Source organism: Nyctereutes procyonoides, unplaced genomic scaffold (assembly GCF_905146905.1).
Source record: "Nyctereutes procyonoides isolate TBG_1078 unplaced genomic scaffold, NYPRO_anot_genome, whole genome shotgun sequence".
NCBI lineage: Eukaryota > Metazoa > Chordata > Mammalia > Carnivora > Canidae > Nyctereutes > Nyctereutes procyonoides.
Window position 1 is genome coordinate 12,877,427 of NW_026575040.1, and position 21,370 is coordinate 12,898,796.

A 21,370-nucleotide genomic window follows, 5' to 3' on the forward strand; every position below is an offset into this window, starting at 1 on the left:
GTTCATGGCATCTGTCATCCATTTGTTTTTCCAGAAATCAAAATCTCCCTGCAAATTTCCCTATTGGCATAGAATGCTGAGTTTATAGTCTCTAAGAGTCTATATAATAATTTATTTGTACTCTAGTCTTTCCTCTAAAGATTGAGATGCTCTTGGATAAAAGCAAAGGTATGTTAAGACCAAAACCAAGATTAATTTAAAACAAGTTAAACAGCATAAAACAAAGAGTAGGAAGGTGGTTAAGAAGGGAGAATTTTTCAGTTAAAGTCTGGTAGAAAAACCACAGTGAAAAACAAACTTGGTGGCCTGAGCAAAGAGCAAAACCAAAGCATCTGTAAATAAGTGGAGGTCTTGTTTCTAAGGTTTGAGAGGTTAGGTTGAATCATGAACTGCCTGTGATGAGAGCACTTCTAAGAAAATGATGCAGCAGGCCCAGGAGGGCCCGGCCTCTTCCACTGTTTAGGTGATTAACAATCTTCCAGGAAGCAGGAGGCATGATGCCCGTTTTCAATGCACTCCTGTATCACTTACTCTCAATTTGCCATGTAATCACATCCCATTATTTTTTAGTGTGTGTGCACTGGTTCTTCTATAGACTCTGAGGGCAAATCTATTTTAGAAGTCTATTTTATGCTTTTTCTATACTGTTCTACAACCCCCCAACCTATAGTTCCTAAAATGATGTGCATGCTTCTTAGGTGGGATTTTTTAGTTCCATAGGCCAAATCATGCATAACCTTAATTTCCATATATTATATATTCTCTAGAAGACAATATGGGAGTCATTTCTGTGTTTAAGAGAAAGTGAGCAGAACAAGAGATTAGTGTAGTAAGAAAACTGCAGCTGGAAGAGGGGAGATCACAAGCCAGAAACAGGAACTTTCAAGTACAGGACTAATAACTGAAGAGATGTGAATGGTTTTGCCAGGATTTGAGTCTAGAAACACTTCACTGAGGCACATTTTCTTTAGATTTGTTATATTCCTATTCCTAGACAAGTTATTGTGACTTGTTCCTTTTTTTTAAGATTTATTTATGATAGACAGAGAGAGAGAGAGAGAGAGAGAGAGAGAGAGAGAGGCAGGCAGAGACACAGGCAGAGGGAGAAGCAGGCTCCATGCCGGGAGCCCGACGCGGGACTCGATCCCGGGACTCCAGGATTGTGCCCTGGGCCAAAGGCAGGCGCCAAACCGCTGAGCCACCCAGGGATCCCCTGACTTGTTCCTTTTTAATTTCTTGTGAAGGTGGTAAGATGGACAACCCTGGAGAATTCCAGAAAGGAGTACTTTGTGAGAACATAGGAAGAAGTCAAATCATGGGAATGGCAGTCCTCGAAGTGAAAAAAACAGTAATTCATTATTTCCCATTTGGGTTCTATAGCAGTCCTTTAAGAGAAAAAATGAAAAACCCTATTGCCTGGGTGCTGGCTCATACTTCTAATATATTCTCTGGGATTTTAGCACCTGTACTAAATAAACCCTTTTGGGATAGTGACAGTGCTTGCTTCAGGTAATGCTGTCATTGACCACTGCATGATTCAAGTAGTTCTTTGGCAAATTGTTTTAACGTGAAAAACGGTTTTCATAGAGGAAGTGGGCTTGGAATAGAGTGGAGGGTGGGGGTGCTGATGCAAAATGTGGTCAGCTCATCAAAACCTAGCTCACTGGAAGGCCACAGAACTATACCATCTACCTGCATGTACCTGAGTGTTTACTATCCAATTTATGAGTCTAAGGAACAAGAATTCCAATTCCTGAGCATCTAGCATTCCAAAGTTGAAAACAGATCAGGACTTTCCATCATGAAGTGTGCTTCCCTCTTACCTTCTGACCATCATGGAGCATCCACCCAGAGGAGTGTTGGCCCAAATAAGGCCCAGGAGGGCCCTTGGGAAACAGAACAATCAATCCTAGGTCACACACACACAAAGGGCTTGTTTTGTCTTCACTAGCTTTCTTCTGGAGGAGTGGATTCCACAGTGGTCCTGCCCAGTGGCTGCTCAAGATTGAACCAGGGCTGCCTACCTTCATTCACATCTGGTCCAGGGGCTCTGGGCAGTATTCCTACTGTCTGCTTCACTCTGTAGCATGTCCAAATGCAGTTCGAGAGCCCAGCAACAGAAACTCACTTTCAAAGGCCAGTGTTGTGCTTAAAAATGAAATTTGAATCTATTGCTTTGAAACATTCTTTACTTTCTTTGCTTGGGTGGGTAAGGACTCCAGAATTGTTACTTGAGCATTTGTGTCTGGGCCATTTGTTCAATCCACAAACGTATTCTGAATGCCTTTTATGTGTGGTACCAGGGCCATGCAACCAATGGGGGCGAGGAAGGGGTCCTGGAGATTTTCACTTTAAAAGGAACCAAGTTACTTGTTTCCCTAAGGACCCCCAAGGAAGGGGGGGAAGGCTCAGGCTGAGGAGCAGAAACAGGACGGGAGGTGGTGGGAGCATCACCACACCACCTCGTTTAGTTCCCAGGCTTGTGAGAAGTGCAGAACACGTGAAGAGGGAAAACTTCTCCCTCAAGGCTGAAGACACTGCTGCTTGAAATGGTAAAATTAACAGAGGTGAGTGGTGGAGCCGGCTTCAGAGCTTGCCCATCTGGTTTCTAGGCCCTGCAGGAGTGCTCAACTCAACTAGTTGAAAGACCTTGAGCAAGCCATCGAACCTCTCCGGGCCTTGATTATAAACCTCCTTCCAGCTCGGCTGTGAATCAGCATTTTGGTTAGGGCATCAGCCTTGGCAGGCCTGGTAAGGCCTTGACTTGACTCTGTTCTCCATGGCCTTGGAAACAGATGGAAATAAAACTCTCACAGGCAGCAGGAACTGGTCTTAGCCTCTAGGTTGATGCCCATTTGTCAAAAATTTGGCAAAAGTTGCATTCATATTAGTGAACCCTCAACTTAGCTTCATTCGTTGACACATAAAATTTATGACAGCTGTTGGAGGAATGTAGCTCTGAAAATTCTCAATGTCAAAAAGTATATATAATGGAAGGAACACTTCTTCCATTGCCTGACATTTCTAATTTTTTCCCCCAAAACCCTGTCTCCAATTCTGGAAATGATGGCTCCCTGAGCACCTCAGTGCTTTTTGTTTTGGTTGGAGAATTCGGATTTTTTCCCCCCTGTATGTACATTTGACTGCAAATTTTAAAATCACATCTACAAATAGTGTCGACAAGTTGAAAAAATGGTTAACATACACTCAAATATTTGTTCAAGACATTTTTTCCTTCCTGGAGAAAAAAAAAATTAGGCCAAAAGTATTAAACTCTGGATGCATACCAGCATACACAAAAATTAATTTTCTTTCTGCTAATGACCTCACCAGGGGCAGTAAGTAGAGGATTTGTTCTCAATGCCAGTCCCAAAAAGTTCAGAATGTATCCAGGAAGTGCTTTTCTTTTTTTCCTCCAGAGAGATTATGGAACTCTTATAAATTGAAAGATTTTGGGGAAATGCTTATTTCTCACTCGTACCCTTCCTCTCTGGAGGGCCCGAATGTTTTACTCTAAACATGGCAGCTTCTTCAGCTGCTCATTCTGAAATCTGGGCCTGCTAATGGAATTTGGGGTATGAATCCTGAACTATTTCTCTGTACTTCATGATTTTCTAAATGGTGACCGTATCAGCTTCCAGCCTCGGTGCTTCCACTTGGAAGAGCCCTTATCTTTCTCCTGACCTCACAGCAGTGGCATGTTCAGAGATTATCACATTGGAGCAGCCCCAAGGCGTGTGCCATGAGGAGACAGGGTGTTCCTTCCTATCAGAAAGATCAGGTAATAACTCTTCAAACTGGCATGATACTTCACGAATTCATTATTTCTACCAGATCCCTGGAGTCCAGGAAGTCAGGTGGTAAGCCAGTCACTGGCAGTCATGTCAGCCGCAAAGCTGACTCCACCTGCATCTTCCGTGTCCTCCCCCAACTGTATTTGAAGCATCATGTTTTTAACTATCTCCAGCAGTGGCTTTTCTTCTGATGCAAAACATCTGAAACAGGTGGGAGAACCCGAACAGGGCTGTGGCGTCACACAGGCCTGAATCTGAAGGCCGACCCCACTCCCTGTGAGCCACGGGACTGTGAGTAGTTCCACGGATTCCCTGAGCCTCGGTTTCTGTGTAAATAAAACAGCGAATGATGGAGAACTGAAATAATACTTGTTTAAGGCACTTATAGGTTCGGGCATAGGATATCTGAGAAGCGTATTAACAGCCATCATCATCTGGGGCGAAGTTAGTGTTGTTCCAGCTTTAGACGTCAGGAATTCAATCCCCTGCGGTGCTCTCTGGAGCACATGTGGCGTGAGGAGGACAGCAGCAGTTAATGGTTAGCAGGCATGTCCTGGGTGCAGCACTATGTACTTTAGGATGTGGGCAATACGTTCCAGTCCCATGGTACTGCCTTAGGAGCTAGGTGCTAATCTCATCCTCATTTCATAACTGAAGAATCTCAGATTTAGACTTGACTGGCTAGGCAGCTAGTAAAGGTGAAGCCAGAGCTGGCTTCCCACGTGAAAGAGGGCTGGCTTGGGAAAGGCCTCTGTCACTGTAGTGAGGCAGAGACCAGTCCTGGCCTAGCTGAGGACCAGCAGCAGCGAGCCTAGGGGCAGTGAAGACAGGGGGAGACCCAGGACATTTCTTCACCTTGAGCAAGGGGACAGCCTTTTAGAAGTGGGAACCAGAAGCCTGGCCTCCAAGCTTCTTCTTTGCCCTCCACGCCCTTCCTCTCTGTGGAGAGAAAATACTTGATCAAAGGGCTTGGAAGAACAGCTACAGATATATTTAATACTTTTCAATGAAAATACTATGTCATCTGTCACAGAGGAGTTTTCATTTCCATTCTATCATGTTTGCTTTTCAAGAGAATGTCCTTTTCCGCCATGCAGCTCAAGTTTGGCCAACTCATGTTTGTAATCTACTTTCGTTTGCTTCAAGTCTTCAGGAGTGACCTGTGTTATTTTCCATTTCTAAGTCTGAGAAAATGAAGATGTATTGGAATTTCGAACTCAGCATGAGTGAGAAAGCAGGAAATCACGAAGACCCTTTCGAGCAATACTTTTCAGTAGTCACACAGCTAGAAGAGGAGAGCACACTTGGTGCCTTCACCCACAATGTGCTGATGTATATGTCCCTGCTGAAGACGACTTAGCTACCTTGGGGGAAAATCCTCAAAGCAGCACAACCACTGCAAAAGCCTGTATGAATGTGCAGATATACACTTGGAACATGGAGAAAGGTCTTTGGAAAAGAGTCTTTCCCGCTGGGTTATAACATTAACAGACCAAAGGGATGCTGCCTTAAGAGAGTGGGGAGGATGATGCACAAAACCCACTTGCCCCCTGATCTTTGGGACACTATTTAAGAAACCATTCACAAGGGAAGGTAGGTCGACCACACCATCCAAAGTTCACAAAGTAAAAACATACAAATGACAGGACCACCAAATTTAGAAAATGTCCTACAATGTGCATTTTATTCCATACCATTATACAATGTTTACATATAGTTATAACTCTTATGAAAATGTTTCTTCTTTACCAATTGTACATAGTGCCTAAATCTTTCACTTTAACAGAGAAATGGAGAGTGGAAATCCACATCGAATGCTATCCTAAAAGTTGTAATGAGCCGCAAATGTGCCAATGAGGAGGCTAGAAGTCTTACAGGAGCAGCGTGCCTTACAAACCCTTGGCTTTAGTGAATTCGGGCATACAGGACCCACAGTCTCATCTTGTAGCAAAACTCAAGACAAAATAAATTAGTGTTGGACAGAATTCTAAATTGAACAATATTGAACTAAAGACCACAGTGGGACTTTTTGTTTAAAGTAGCACCAAACCACACCTGATTGCATTTTCAACATTAATCTGCCTGTTGAATACATCGTTGGCACTTTGAGTGGAAATCTTTCTGCTTTAGTGAGGATCGCTAGACTGGCGGAGTACGCGGTGTTGCAAAACTGTCTATGAAGTGTGGCAACGTCAACCTGGGAAATGGCACATTTAAGTCATTACGGCCCTGCCACGGGCTTGCCTTTGTGTGTGTGTGTGTGTGTGTGTGTGTGTGTGTTTTCCCCATCCCCTGATCTAGCTGGTATCTCGTGGATGTTTTCTGTGACAGTGTAAAAGTAAATAAAAATGCGTTTAAGGGGGGGTTCATGGTAAGCATGGTGTCACAAAACAAAACAAAATAAAACAAAACCAAAAAAAACAACAAAACAACATGAAAGAATGTGGTCGCAGCTAAGGAGGTTTTCACATGTTGTTTAACTCCAGTAAAGTCTGATCCAGCATCTGATGCATACTAAGGTTTTCTTCTTTGGCATGAGCCACTTTCTCTGTGGTGGGATTAGAAAATTAAGTCATAAATAGCTGCACTCTGGACACAGTGGCGGTTTGCACATTTAGGCAGGCAAACATCAGTCACAAACAAGGATGAGATGATTAGGACAAGGCATGCTGGTAAGATATTACTCATTTCCAGACAAGGACCTACAAAGGGGGAAGACGTCTTTGACCTGAAGGAGCTACAGGCACAGCAGGGTCTCACAGGGCGGTCAGGTAAACTTTCACCAAACGTTCACTCAGAAAAAAAGCACAGGTGGCGCTTGGCGAAGGTCTGCTGGCCCCATGCTGTAGGGACAGGGAGGGGTGCCAGCAGCACTGAAGTTAATACAGCAGATGTTTCTGAGTTACAGGCAGTTAAAGGTCTGGGAGCTGTGTTGTAACACAATCTCACAGAAGACAAAGAGGACGTAAGTAGGTTTTCTGGCAACTTTTAAAACGATTTATTTCTGTTGCTCGTTAAAAAAATGAATTATCAACATATTTCATGCACACTTCAGTAGGACATTTTCTTGCTATTCTTATAGTTCTATTTATTATTAGCATGACAATCTCACCAGATTCCAACAACATCATTAGACGGAATAAAAGCATACCTTTCAGACAATCAGGGACTTCTGACATGAGCTCCTGTTTTCAAAAGCTATTTTGCCCAAGCATAGGTACATTTAATCAAACACTATACCAGATATTAAGAAGTCAGGAATATGAATATGTAATAGCTATGTGGGTATATATATATTATATATACGATGCAATATATAATATATATATATGTAAATAGTCACTCCTCTGCTTTGGCTTTCTAACTTAAAGCAGGACTCAGTTCTCTGTAGGAAATACAAAACAATTTTTGGTCCTCATTATGTATCAGTTCAAACAAGAGGACCTGCAGTTGCTGAATTGTTCCAAGTATTTAATCCATATACATATATGTAATTTTACCATAAAAGCAGTTTGGGGGGTTTAAAGAGAACTTAATTATTCCAGATATAGAGGAAAATGCAGGTGAAGCCAGCTTTTTAGCTAATTCCTTCCATGTACAATTCTACAGAAAGCAAGTGTTGTCAGCCCTACTGGTTGAAGGTACGGCAGTCATAAGATTTCCTGCCCATGGGCTCCATTCCTAGAATTCAGCCCAAGCTCTTTCCTAAGTTTAATCCTCATTCAGGGCCAGCTTTAGTTGGTTAGTTAGGCGGCGGTTTTGCTCAAGTTGCTGGTAGAGTTGATCTGTACAGGTCAGCAAGCAGGTTAGCAGAAGAGAGGCAGAAGGAAGAGAGGTTAGCCAGACTTGGTAAAGGAGTTAACAGCACACAGAGATACCTCAGGTCACCTGCCGAGCAGCTCACCCTTCCCTGGTGGTCATCTGTCCCATGCCCAGGAAGGGTGGGCGGGAAAGGCCTGGCAGACTTAGGAGCCGCCAGGATTTCTCTCTTGGTGGCCGGGGAGGGAAAGGGAGCGACAGGGGTGAGGAAGAGAGAGGAGGAGGGGGATGTTCCTTTTATACCTCACTAAAACCGCTGCATGAACAGAACCACATGCAGTTTCTGGCAACAGCCTGAGGAACCGAGGCAGAGCATCACAGTGGAGATATTACATTGAAACCTCAACCTGCCCATTTTGCCCACCTCTTCCCAGAACCCCCTTCACTTGCACTCCTGTGGCTAGAGCTTTCCTTTCAGGCAGTACCAAGAGGGACCCCCAGTGGCTGCTTCATGCAGTTTTGCAGAACTAAGCTCCCTGTGCCTCTCCCTATCACCACCATACAGGGTGCTACCTTGCTCAGAGAGTAACACAACAGGCACTCATTTCCAAAGGAAACTGACTTAAAATTCATTTGCTTACTAGTTGAAGAGAATGGCATTCATGGTGGTGTGAGATGGAGGTGTACCGAGTGAACAAAATCTCAAACTTCCACAGGGAGACTAGTGCAACATGAATTTTACACATTGGCATATAATCTGCTCACATGGCAGGGCGGTCAACCAGAGGGGTCATCAGGCTGTAGCTGATGGTCCAAGGGATGCTCCCCAAATGATAAGAACCTGGCACTTACCATAAATAGCTGGAGGATATAAAATTGGTTCAAATGACAGTGACAACCTGGACCTAGATATTCTATGTACTGATTTTGAAAGGCTGACAATCCCATCCCTGGAGAGAATGCACGATCAGCCTCCAGACTGGCGTGTGTTGGGAAACTGATCAATTCTTATTTTGGCTTTCTCTCCTACGTGGTAGGTGATGGGGAAGATGCCATATACGCTATACTTTCTAGCTCAGAGTATCTGCTACTTATCCTCTTTGCTCAACCACATCCTCTAGATATTCAAAACCCTAGCCAAATGTCACCTTCTCCAGGTAGCTCCAAATGTATACCCATCTATAGGTTCAGACACACTTCACTTCTCTACCTTCCAGCAAGATGGCCAGCTCATCAAGGGCAAAGAGCATTTCTGGCTCATCTCTTCACATCTCCACTGCCTTCTACAGTGTCCTGTGTAAGGCACATGCTCCGGGGTTGCAAATTTAAACCCTACCTGTATATTCACACTACTACATGTGGGGCAATCGCCATAGGCAGGATGTCTCAGTTTGCTGAGCCAGTTGTCTGCCCAAACTGGGATGAAATAACTTTAGAGAAACCCTAAAGAACCCAGTCAACGTGAACTCAGCTTAAATGACAGTTGTCCCTACCACATCCCCCTTTGGACCTGCTCCACTCAGCTACCATGGAGCTGGTTTACCTGGGTGGCCTGAGGGCAGGGACCAGAAACAGTCATACACTTAGGAGTATTTTCTCCTCCTTTCCTACCTTCCAGATATCTGGAACCTCTAGCCCCCAAACTGAGCAATGCTTTCTGTTTGGTCCTACCAGGTTCTTGCAGTAGCAGCAGCTATGGTCTGGCCCTCTAAACTAGAAACCTGGATCCCAACAATTTCTTGACAGAATCAAGTTGCTATTTATCCACTCGTGAACCCTTACCTTCTTGGGCTATTCTAGATTTTCCTTTCCAAACCATCAGTTTCCCGTTTCCCCTTTAGAATGTATTACAAAAAGTGTGAAAGTCTCTGGTTTAAAAAAAAAAAAAAAGAAAAAAAGATGTGCCTCTAGAATTAACTGCACATCTGCTCAGCAGAACTTTTAAACTCATCATTTTGTCTCTAGTAGGAAGCAGGGTCACTCAAAGAAGGGTTGACTTCAATCACTAGGAGCTTAAAAAAAAAAAAAAAGGGAGGGGGGTTTGGAATCAGTCAAAAGCAGACCCAAAAAGCCTTAGGGGAAAAAAAAATCCATGAAATTTTAGAAGTCTTTACACTCTCAAGAGAGAGATGTTGATTCTGAATTTTAGAAAGTCTACTATATCACTATTGAAATACTTTAATTTGTGGTCCTCTTAAGAAAAGTATTTTTTCTCTGCTCTGAAGTCTTTATAGTGTGATTGACATTATTTTCAGTTTGTCTAAGTTGAGTATAGTGGTACATATCAACCCTCTCAGTCTAACAAAAACAGATGAAAATCACCCACATTTAAAACACAGGAGAAATACAGCCAGATTGTTGAGGATGCAGAAATGCTGGGAATTAAGAAACAAAAGTTCATACCATTTTAAAGTTCTAATTTTGCAATGTGTTTCTCTTTTAAAATCACTTAGTTCTTGTTTTTGGAGTGAACTAGTGAAGCCTACATAAAATAGAACTGTATTCTGAACAACTACTAACTACACTTTTAGAGAGAAAAAAAGAATTAACTCTAATGACTATACTTCAAAAATGTCTACAAATGAAGGAAAAAAACCCCAGAATATATATTCTTTGTGATATCTATATATCTATACACATAGATCTATATCTGTATCATCTATATCTATATCTACCTATCTATCTCTTCCCTCATAAAAAATATGTGAAGTCCTTAAGGGCACAAAAATGAATCTGGACATAACATTATCATATTTAGAAAACTTATGATGTCTTTCCTGATCCAAATGAAGGTGGTTGAGTAATGAATATACTTTTAAAATGCTCTAACTGTTCTTTGTGCCGTGAAAGGATGATTGACAGTAACCTCAACTACCGCTGTTGAATACAAGTTCTTTTTCACGATTCCAATTATGTGAATTCCCGGCAGTGTGGGATGCTAGTTAGCCACGTCCCTACAAGTAGGGCCACCTCAACATCAACACAGAGGGCTCTCCGTGTCCCATGCCAAACCTCTGGCAGAGGAAGACACTGCTCAAGGCACATCTTCTCACTCAAGCAAGCAAATGTGCAGAGGTTCTCAATGAGGACTACATACCAGTACCACCACCACCTCAAAAATACAATACAAAACAAACCCCCCTACGCAGATACCCAGGCCTCACTCTAACCTTTGCAAACCAAAACTCTATGAGGGAACCATGCATGAATATTTTTTGAAAGTTCCGTAAGGAACTACTACTGGTTTAGAAATGTTTAACATTAATGTTGAGAATGAAAAAAAAAAAAAAAAAAAAAGGTAGTGGCCAAAAACTAATCCTCATATGTGTGAAATAGATTTATCATTTTATTCAGCGTTGAAACTAAAATGTCAGGAAGTAAGAAGTAAAAAGAATGGCAAACAGAGAGAGCTTATGCAGTGTTTATTTGACACTGAAATGAGGAGCTTCTGTACAATGGAAAGCGGTGTGCCTGGCTCTTGGGCAGGGTGCTAAAAGAGCGAGCCAGGGCAGCTGGGGAACATACAGCCACCTGCAGAGCTCAGAGAGGTGGGACAGCCAGCTTGATGAAGGGTTCTCAGGAGGAGTGAAGCAAAGAAACTTATCTGCATGAGGAGAAAAGGTGGGAGAGAAAGAAAACAAAGTGGCACAATGGAATAAAGGAAAACCAAACTAACAGATGAGAGCAGCCCTTGAAACACAGGCCAGAAAGCACACATGCAAAATCCTCTGCCAGCTGCACCTGCAGGAGTATGTCCGTCCTCACCCACCAGAGTCTGTACCCAGGGCTAGCCCAAGTCCCTCTAGGGGAGGGGCCGTGGCCAAGACGACCCAAGAACAGAGTTCAAAAAATAGATTTTAAGCTAACCCACCTTTTAGGATATTCAATCCATACCTGATGCTGTAAGTTTTCCCCACAGAATCACCACATTTTAGCACTGGAAAACTCCTTAGAGACAGACGTTCTGATTTACTCCCACATTGACAAATGAGGGAGGAGAGGATGCAATTCTACTTTCCATGGTGACAGTCACTGTCTCTAATGGTGATGTGGAGATTCTATAACTCGGAAGGCAGCAGGCACAAGCCACACTCTTCAGGCTACCAATTTCTTGCATGGGTGGGTGGGGAAATTCCTAGCTTATACAGAATTCAGTGCCTTATTATTAGAATGAAGAGAACCCTCTGTGGAACACTGGAGGTTAGAATTCAAAGAGGCAGAAGTGTAATGCTAAGGTTTGGTTAGCCATATGCGGATTAGTTGTGTCTGCTCAAAGTTCTCATGAGAATGAGGGATCTGCTCCAATGCTCACTGTCTCACACAGTTAAAGGTGGGCCATTAACTCCCAAACTCATACTGTGTCATCAGTGTTTTATTTCCCAATACTTTGACACCAATTAGGGTGTTCAATGTGAGTATTTCTTTTACCTAAACACAGAAAATTAAAGGCTCTTGTATCCAGGAGATGAACCATTTCTTTCCAGAATTCTTAAAAGCAAGGAAGAGATGATCCCTCACAGCATCATTCCTTAGGCTGTACTGGATCAATTTCCTCTCAGATCATCAGTAACTGGACACTTTAGGGTTCCTTAATTTCTTTTACAAAAATTATATTGTACTTAATTGAGTCTCAGGAAGCCAATTTTTGATACTTCTGGGGAAGTTCCCGCACAATTCCATAGCCTTCTGAGTTTACTTGAACCTGGTTTAAGTTCGTAAGAGGGTAGTGCTCCAATCGTTCATATTTCAGTTCACTGCTTGGTGGGAACAATCTAGCTCAGAGATTGTGAAATAAACAGATTCTGAAAGGAAGATGATTTCTATAGCTAGACTTAATCTGCTTGGCTTTTATATTAGTAGACTGTGAACAAACAATAACTATCCTAAGGTTATGCAAAGAATAAACAGAAAAGCGTAAAGATGGAGCTTCTGGAGGTAGAGAAGGGAGCAGCGGTGAGTTTATCATATTAGCGTGAGGGCACGGATGTGAGCAGGCAGGGTGGATGAACATTTACATGGAAGTCATATCGTTGAGAGCGTGGTCCAGCTCCTCGCTGATGGCTTTGTACTTCAGTTTCTGAGCGTACAGCTCGTCTATGACCAGGAAGTGGAAGGCAGAGATGCAAGGGCATGGAGAGTGATCAAGAGATGGAGGGTGGGAGTGGGTGGCGCGGACGCCATCCCGACACAGCAGCAAGGAAAGGGCAGTGCATGAAGGAAGTGGTATCGCAGCAGGTGGCCAATGCAGGAGGCGTGCATTTTGTTTTTAAATGAATTGAAACAAAAACAAAAAGAACAAAAGCCATTAGAAAATAAAACAAGAAGACCCAATATGAAAATCATCACAAATGTGGTTGGTATGTCAGTACACCATGTTAAGTCCTAAATGAGACCACAGAAGGCTGTCTCCTGGGTAGGTGATAGAACACTTTTCCTGTCTATAGCTGTATTTTAATGGTGCTGGCGCGGTCAGCCACCTGCGACTATAAACAGTGGGAAAAATATCCAAGGACAGTGTTTTGGAAGGACAACTTGTGACTCTTGTCTGTCATTCTTATCTGGCTCCACCTTCAAACCACTGACTTCCTGACCAAAATGGACTTCTGGGTTATGGGTTTCTGGGCACCCTGGAAGCTGCCTTGTGAAGTCTTCTCTCTAAGCCACCCTGCTCCTGGCCCAGGAGGCTTGAGAAGCAAGGAGAGCTACACATTTATGGTGGTGCTGTGCCAAATCTGCAATTTAGTCTTTGTAATGATGAAGATTTCATACTTCTGCACTTAGGCAGATTGTTCTGCAACCATCTGTCACCCACTCTTCCTCTCTAGCTTGGTTATTGTCTGCACCAACCTTTGGGGCCTTTACCAGCCCCTTCTGCCTTTCTTGAATTTAAGTATTTCCCTTTCTTTCTTTTTCATAGCTGACCCTTCTCAGGACTCAGAGTTCCACATTTAGCATTTCTGTGAGATTAAGGTGGGTGTCCCTAAAACAAAACCTACGTACCTTAGGGGAGAAAGGCTTAAGTATAATCTCAAAAAAAAAAAAAAAAAAAAAAAGTCCTATTATCCCCACACCCCTTTCAAAATGTGGAGCATCTCGAGGACATTAAGGACTTAAACCCCACCCTTACGCTGGATTCTTACTTAGAAGATGAATTGTGTCTAAAAACAAATCCATGCCACTCTGACAATTAGGAGGTATTAATAGCAGAAAATAAGCTAGTTGCTATCACCCTACAACGACCTCACCCACAATGACAAATAAACCTGCCATACTTCTCCAGAGTGTGACATAAAGCTGGATGGCATCTGCCATTAGAGAGAAACGGGCCTCTTCTGGTGGCTTGAGTCATCTGGCGAGCACAGGACTCAGGTCCAAGAGTTTTAAGAGTCAAAGAATGAAAACCCCAAAGGACAGATAGGAAGAATATGCAAGAGCAAAAAAGTGTATCAAGGAGGATGCACTTGGATTGGAAAACTGCTTTGCAAGGTCACTATGCAACTATAGGACTAAATTAAAAACAGACCTTAAGATCTTACCTTCTAAGTCATCAATGCTTTTCTCCAATTTAGTTACTGACCTCTCCGCAAACTCAGCCCGAGTCTCGGCCTGCAATGATTCCATTTATTTCAGTCAAAATTGGGAAGCTTTATGTCGCTAGTAGCTATAAACATAGGGAACCCTAGAGCATGAAAATGAAGCACAGCACCCGTAAAATGGATCTAGAAGGACCTGTCAGTCGCTAGCATAGCACATTAATGCCAGGACTGCCTTTGAACATTCCTGACTTGGATTACCATACTTCTTGGATTACCATACTTCAGCTCCATAAGAATGGGGCTCAGTTAAAATCCAGTTGGCTTCATTCTAAAACACTCATATTACCTCCTTCAGCTTGTCAGAAAGAACCTTGATCTCTTCCTCATATTTGTCTTCCTTCTGCGAGTACTGTAATTAGAAAGAGCATTCCAGATGTCAGGCTATAGAGCTCACTCTATACTCAGGTCTTCTAATACCAAGAAAGTGCCAGCCCAGCCAACAGATGTTGAGGATCTCTTAGGAGGTAATGGAGCCTCTGATATCAAATGGCATGCTACAATACATTCTCTGTTTTCTTGCCTATTGTTTTACATGGGTTAAGAACAAGATAACTTAGCCATGTGGTGCTTGGTTTAAATTAAATTGTTACAGACGATTCATATATTCAACATAAAATATTTTCCCTATTAAAAAAAAAAACATGTTATCCAATAACCATCAGGACATCACCTCAAAATGCCATTTGCTAAATAAAACGCCTAAGGGACTTTTGCTTTCATCGGCGGGGCCTCAGATGAGAAAAAGTACGTATTTTTTGAGCAGCTCTTATGAGAGACGCCTTTCCCCCACACCATGCTCCTGGCCTACCTTCTCAGCCTGAGCCTCCAGTGACTTCAAGTTGTTCGTCACAGTTTTCAATTCTTCTTCAAGCTCGGCACATTTGCTAATGTTTTCGATCAGAGGCAGAAAGGATGGGAGACAAGCCCAAGGAAGGAGGAGAGAAAAAGGAGAGGGATGGGAAAAAGTGAGAACTGAGTCCTAGAGAACAAAGGGCTGCCTTAAAGTAGCCAAATCGTCAGGTAGTAAAATGCTCAATTTTGCCAAGGACACTGTCCCCCCAACCCTGCAACAGCGGAAAGGCAGGGTGACAAAATCCAACAATTCTGAAGTGTGATAATTTGGCTTCTTTTTTGGCTGCATCAAAGAGCATTTATGAAGGAAAAACAAAGGAATATAAAGGACCCAAAGAAAGCACTTAAAGCAAGATAGAAGACAGCAGAGGGTGTCGTTATACCAAACGAACCAGTAGACACTGGAAGCTGAAAGACGTCTGCGTTGCAGTTAAACCTAAAACCACACATGAGCCATCAGTACCTTATCCTCTGCAGCCATTAATGCTTTCAAGGTCTGATCCATTATTCTTAATTGTTCTTCCAGCTGTCGAACTTGGCTGTTAGTGGACACAGGAAATGCACAAGGCCATTCTCAAAATCAGTGTGCAGGTAAGGCATGCAGTGATACACGCATTCATACAGACACCCCACACAAGCCCTCCGTGTTCCGTACTCGCAGCTCATCCACGGCAGATGAGCACAGAAGGAGCCCGGAGCTGAAACAGGTAAATGTGCAGCTGCCAGAAGGTCATGCTGTTTAGTCACTGCTCTGTAGCATCCCACACACAGCAGACCGGCACCAGGCCTACTTACCTTTCTGAGAGCTCAGCCCGTTCTTCTGCGCGTTCCAGGTCGCTCTCAATGATGACCAGCTTACGGGCCACCTGTAGAACAGACACACATACACACATCATGAGGGTGGCAAGCTTTGAGTAAGGGGGCAAGGCATGGGCATGGAGGTGGGGAACGGATCTACCAGCCCCTAGAAGTTCTTATGGACAAATAAGATGACTCTCTTTCCCATGGAGTGGAAAGAAGTAACTCTCTACTGGGAGGGCCAATTGAGAGTAGACCAGAGGCTTCGGCTCACAAAGATCCAGAATGGGTTGGTTTTGAGTAGGCAGTCTCATTTTAAGTCTAAGCCAGGTGAAGTTCCTATAATTACATAGCCAGCCTAAGTGTGGAAGGAGGGAGAGATACAAAATTTACAATCTCAAAAATAGCAGCACGATGAGACATGATCCATTTGATGCTGTAAAGGTAGGGGCTGCCAAAACACACTGAAAATAATCCTGAGAACTCTACCAATTTAGAGCCTTGTACCTCAACCTTCTCTTTGTGGAAGAGGTTAAAAATGACAACAGAATAGCAACAGAAGCTAACATAAGATGAGCTGGTAAGATGACTAATCAAGCTCTCGATTCAGTGGAGGAAAGAACCTGAGAGAAGAAGGGATCCTCTGAAGCATTTCAAGTAGTGGGCATAGGGTAACTGGAGTGGTAATAATAATAATGGTGGTCATAAAATAATTTTAAAAAGTAGAAAAAAAAGAGTGTCAATAACATTTCAAGATAGTCATGATAAATTAAAGGAAAACTAAAACAAATCATTAGCTTTGTTATCACAGGAAGTTGTTCTCATGGGGACAGGACCAGAAGTTGAATCACCTGTGAACCTCTCTTGACAACGGGATTCTATCAACTGGAAAAGAGGACTGAAAAAAGCCTTTTGAATCTTTTTTTTTTTTAATTTTTTAATTTATTTATGATAGTGAGAGAGAGAGAGAGAGAGAGAGAGAGAGAGAGAGAGGCAGAGACACAGGCAGAGGGAGAAGCAGGCTCCATGCACCGGGAGCCCGACGTGGGATTTGATCCCGGGTCTCCAGGATCGCGCCCTGGGCCAAAGGCAGGCGCCAAACCGCCGCGCCACCCAGGGATCCCAAGCCTTTTGAATCTACATGGACTTTAGCGCAATGGACTGTCTCTCCATGCTGCCTGAAGTGGATGGTGCTAGGTGAGTCACACCAGGAAGAGCTGCCTGCGTGGTGACAATATGAGAGGCTCTTTCCACAAGTGACAAGAGGCCCAACTGCCTTTTCTCCTGGTCTGGATGCTACAAAGGTGGGGGGGCGGGGATCCTGGGGGAAACTTTGGTCTTTCACAATGCAGTGGATTGGCTTTATGATAAAGCCTGGGATCCTCTAGCAGGATCAAATCAGAACTATTTTCTGGAGACAAGGGAACTCTGTTTCTCAAAACCACCCAATTCCACCAATACAGCAGTGTTTCACAAAAGAACCCAAGGCTCGTAAGCACGGTTCCCCAGCCCCCACCAAGGCCACTGCTGGCAAGTCATGAGGCTTTGGGTCCCAAGATCTGACCTCTTCATACTTGCGGTCGGCATCTTCAGCGATGTGCTTGGCCTCTTTCAGTTGGATCTCCTGAATTTCCATTTTCTCCTCATCCTTTTGGGCTCGGCTTTCAATGACTTTCATGCCTCTGAAAAGTAGACAAGCAGGAAGATCCAAGGTTTAGAGATCTCCATAGACCCACACTGCACTGGTCTGTGAGGCTTGGTGTAACCGGTAGACCAAAATAGAGCACAGAGCTGCTCTTATTTTCCAAACCGTGAAGTAAGAGTTTCCAGAGCTCAAGGCAGAAAAAGACATACACATTTCTGTTTTTTTGTGAATGAAACCTCACACTTTCAATACTGGTGAAAACTGTCCAGGGATCTAATGTTAAATGAAAGGTGCGACGTCAGGCTCCCGTTTGAAACTGGGAGGCACGGAAACAGGAAAAGCCAACATGCTTTACTTGCTATATAAATCATGGGATTTCTTCTTTTTCCTGGTGAGAAGCTTCAGCTTGAAAATAGACCAAAGTTTTAACAAAAACAAATTTTGTCTTCATGTACTTCTTCCTTATTAAGAAGGTAGCTGTTCTTACCCCATTAGCTACAAATGTGACTGAACCATAGGAAACTGCTGATACTTGACTGCATCAGATCTGTAAAAATGGCAATTTCCTATGGGCCAACCAATACTTTAGATAAGAAACTATGAATTCTGCCTTTAATAGAATTCTTTCACCATAGAGGTGTTGAGACACACAGATACCGTTGTCTATGCTGAACACATATGTTTGGTGTTAAGTTTTGGAAAACGTGAATTGTTCCGTGATATGTTCGTTTTATGGCATGTGTTTTTTTTTCTTTTTTAGAAGATTTTATTTATTCATGGGGGGAGGGGGCAGAGACATAGGCAGAGGGAGAAGCAGACTCCATGCAGGGAGCCTGTCATGGGACTCGATCCCGGGTCTCCAGGATCAGGCCCTGGGCTGAAGGCGGCGCTAAACCGCTGAGCCACCTGGGCTGCCCAAGGCCTAAGTGATGTTAAAACAGGATTCATTTAATAAAATCTGAGCAGGCAGTTCAGATAAATAAACCAGTAGTTTTGGATGAAGTACTATGGTATATATTAGGTAACCAAGATTCGCGTCTTGGCTTAGCCATAAATTTGTTGTGAGACTTTGGATGGGTCGCATTAACCGATGAGTCCTCGTTTTCTCATTTGTAAAACGAAGGGATGGGGTAAGTCATCTCTAAATTCCTTTTTCCTACAAACTCTAACATTGCCAGACTGTCTTTTAGGCTCACTAACAAGTATATTTCAGGAAGGATCAGCCACAAAACCACTGGTATGTGTGCACTGTAAGAGATGATGAGTCATCTTAAGGAATTCCAACACTCTCCATTAGAGAAGAAACAATAAGCAACAGTGAATAATGAACTGGAAACTTCAACTTAAAAGCTTCTTTAATCTTCAAGTCTGAAATTACTCTCTATCCCTGCTGGCAGGGAGCAGAAACTCACTTCTATCTAAGAGGGAGAAATGGAAAGAATGGCTGATGGCATTCACCTGCCCAGGTCACAGCACAGACACACTCTCCCCGGGTTCTGAACCACCACACCACTCTCTCATCCTTCTAGCAGAACTCTCTAGTCTCAATGAGTCATGCTTGGAATGCTTCTATGTAATAGGAATATATGAACTTGAATGGTTGAGCATAAGAATACCTTCTAGGATACGTGGAGTTGTGCGTCTATACAGCCATGGTTTTCCTTTACTACCACAAAGCTGAATCTTGGAGTAGTAAGTCAGGAAGAGCCAGGTTACAGGGAGCGGGCTCAGAATACACAGGTATCTTCTGTATTTACATGTGCATGAGTGTCTTAACAGTACTAAGTCCAAAACAATTTACTGTCACAGATCATATTACTGTTTTATCTGTGCTTCCTCTTCCACTTATTTTTAGGGTTATATGACAATTGAGAGTCCCTGGTTCATTTATCGAGGCCCAGTCTCTGCTGTGTATTTTAAAATAAAGTTTATCTTTTAAAAAATGCCTAATTGCTCTGTGGTCAGCAGGAGCTGAATGAACCAAGAAGCATCCCTAGAATGTCTGGTTTAAATGTCCATCTCCTTTGCTGGACAGGGAGCTGCATGAGGGCAGGAATAGGATCTTTTTCTTCTTTGTAACCTCGGGGTTTAAAAATAGTGCTTGGCACACAGGTATCCCACTAATGTTAAACAAACAAACCCAGTAAAGTTATATCTGGGATTGAACGAGGAAATGATCCCCCCAAGGGACTGTAAAACTCCTAAGCCCCAGATCAGAGAAGCCTCCCTGTCGCACCCAGAAGGGAGGCCTGTGCAGAAAGATGGGCTGGGAGAGGCACCCTCACCTCTCACTCTCGTCTGCTGCCTTCTCAGCCTCCTCCAGCTTCTGCAAAGCTGTTGCCAGTCGCTCCTGGGCACGATCCAACTCTTCCTCAACCAGCTGGATGCGTCTGTTCAGAGAAGCTACATCGGCTTCAGCCTAGGCAGAGAGAATGAAAGGCATTTCAGGCTGGGAGAGAAAAGTGACGGGAGTGCCTTCAGGAAGTGGTGGAGCCTGAAACACAGATTTCAGACAGGAAGCCTGGCCCCGTGGGGACCTACCTCCAAGGGCACCACCTGCCCTGGTCAACTCTGGAGTTCTGCGAGGCTATGATGATTTGATACAATGAACTGGTGTGTTTACAAGTCTGCACATACAGTTTTCAGTGGACAGAGGGACTGTGAATGAGCGCACTCTCTCACTGGGTTCTTTTCTTCCTTGGAACTTCCACAGTGACCCTGACTGCCACTGCGGACACCTCACTCACAGAGGGGGTGACGGGGTGGGGGCCGAACAGAGGCAGCACTTACCCGGGCTCGGCCACACAAGATAAGAGCATGACAGCCAGAAACCAGACTCAGGAGTCTGCATTCCCCCTTCTCCTGGCCATTGGCTCAAAGGAGTCTTATAAAGGAACTAAAATAATTAAAAATTCAGCCATTCTTCTTCTTTTTTGATATTTATTTCTGTACTCAATGTGGGGCTTGAACTCATGAAGCCAAGATCAAGAGTCACATACTCTACCAACTGAGCCAGTCAGGCACCCCTCCCCCCATTTTTAAAGATTGTATTTATTTATTAATGAGATACACGGGGGGGGGGGGGGGAGGAAGAGACACAGGCAGAGGGAGAAGCAGGCTCCATGCAGGGAGCCGGACGTGGGACTCAATCCTGGGTCTCCAGGATCACACCCTGGGCTGAAGGCGGCACTAAACTCTAAGCCACCCAGGCTGCCCAAATTCAGCCATTCTAAACTATACACCCTACAGATGCAAGGAAATCTAGTAACCCCCCCTCCTCCACCCTCTTTTCAGCAACGGGTGTAGAAGAACTTGGCCACCCTAGAACAGGGCCAAGACAAATTTCCCAAGTGTTTTTGAGACAAGCTTACTGGCATTTCTTACAAGGTTGCTACAAGAAAAGTTTCAAACTCCTTAAGGAGGAAAGCAGTACAGAGACTATTTTTATTGATATCTGTATCCGAATTAAGATGTTTCTTTTTCGGGGATGCAATGATGGCTTACTATTATAAACACTTGCTATTATGAGCTTCAGAACACTTGTAGGACTGTGATGGTCCACTGCAGACACTTGCATTGGTGTCTGTTTAAATACTACGCGTGGAAGTCAAAGCTAGGACTTACTAATCAGGTTCCATTTCCTCAACTGCATCCACTTTGAATATGTGGGTATCATGGAGTGATCAAGTTTTCAGGACACTTGAGAGATTTCTAAAAACTAAGATACTTAAGTACCCATGCTAGTTCTATCTATATTCCCATCTTCTTTACTCAACAGGAAGCTCCTTCCATGTAGGGAGTCACAGTTCTCTGCACACAATATGGGCTCAGTAAATGTCTACTGAATAAAACAAGTAAAACCAACCTAATTCAAACAAAAGAAACTTTCTTAGCTCAGGGACCCACGATGTACAAAGTTTGAAAGA

At 43.5% G+C, this 21,370-nt stretch overlaps 1 protein-coding gene across 28 annotated transcripts in view; it reads right to left on the minus strand.

The window, feature by feature from the left end:
• Positions 1–5,450: 5,450 nt before the first annotated feature.
• The window catches only part of TPM1 (tropomyosin 1), a 28,423-nt gene continuing 12,503 nt past the window's right edge, over positions 5,451–21,370 (minus strand). For 4 of the 28 annotated variants that reach the window (XM_055320161.1, XM_055320173.1, XM_055320159.1 and 1 more), the window contains 7 exons: positions 19,730–19,863; positions 17,364–17,481; positions 15,797–15,867; positions 14,958–15,033; positions 14,436–14,498; positions 14,090–14,159; positions 5,451–6,342 (listed from right to left, as the gene is read on the minus strand). In XM_055320161.1, coding sequence (XP_055176136.1) covers positions 6,260–6,342; positions 14,090–14,159; positions 14,436–14,498; positions 14,958–15,033; positions 15,797–15,867; positions 17,364–17,481; positions 19,730–19,863 — 615 coding nt within the window. In that variant the 3' untranslated portion in view covers positions 5,451–6,259. The other 24 variants (XM_055320163.1, XM_055320160.1, XM_055320168.1 and 21 more) reach the window with 12 other exon arrangements.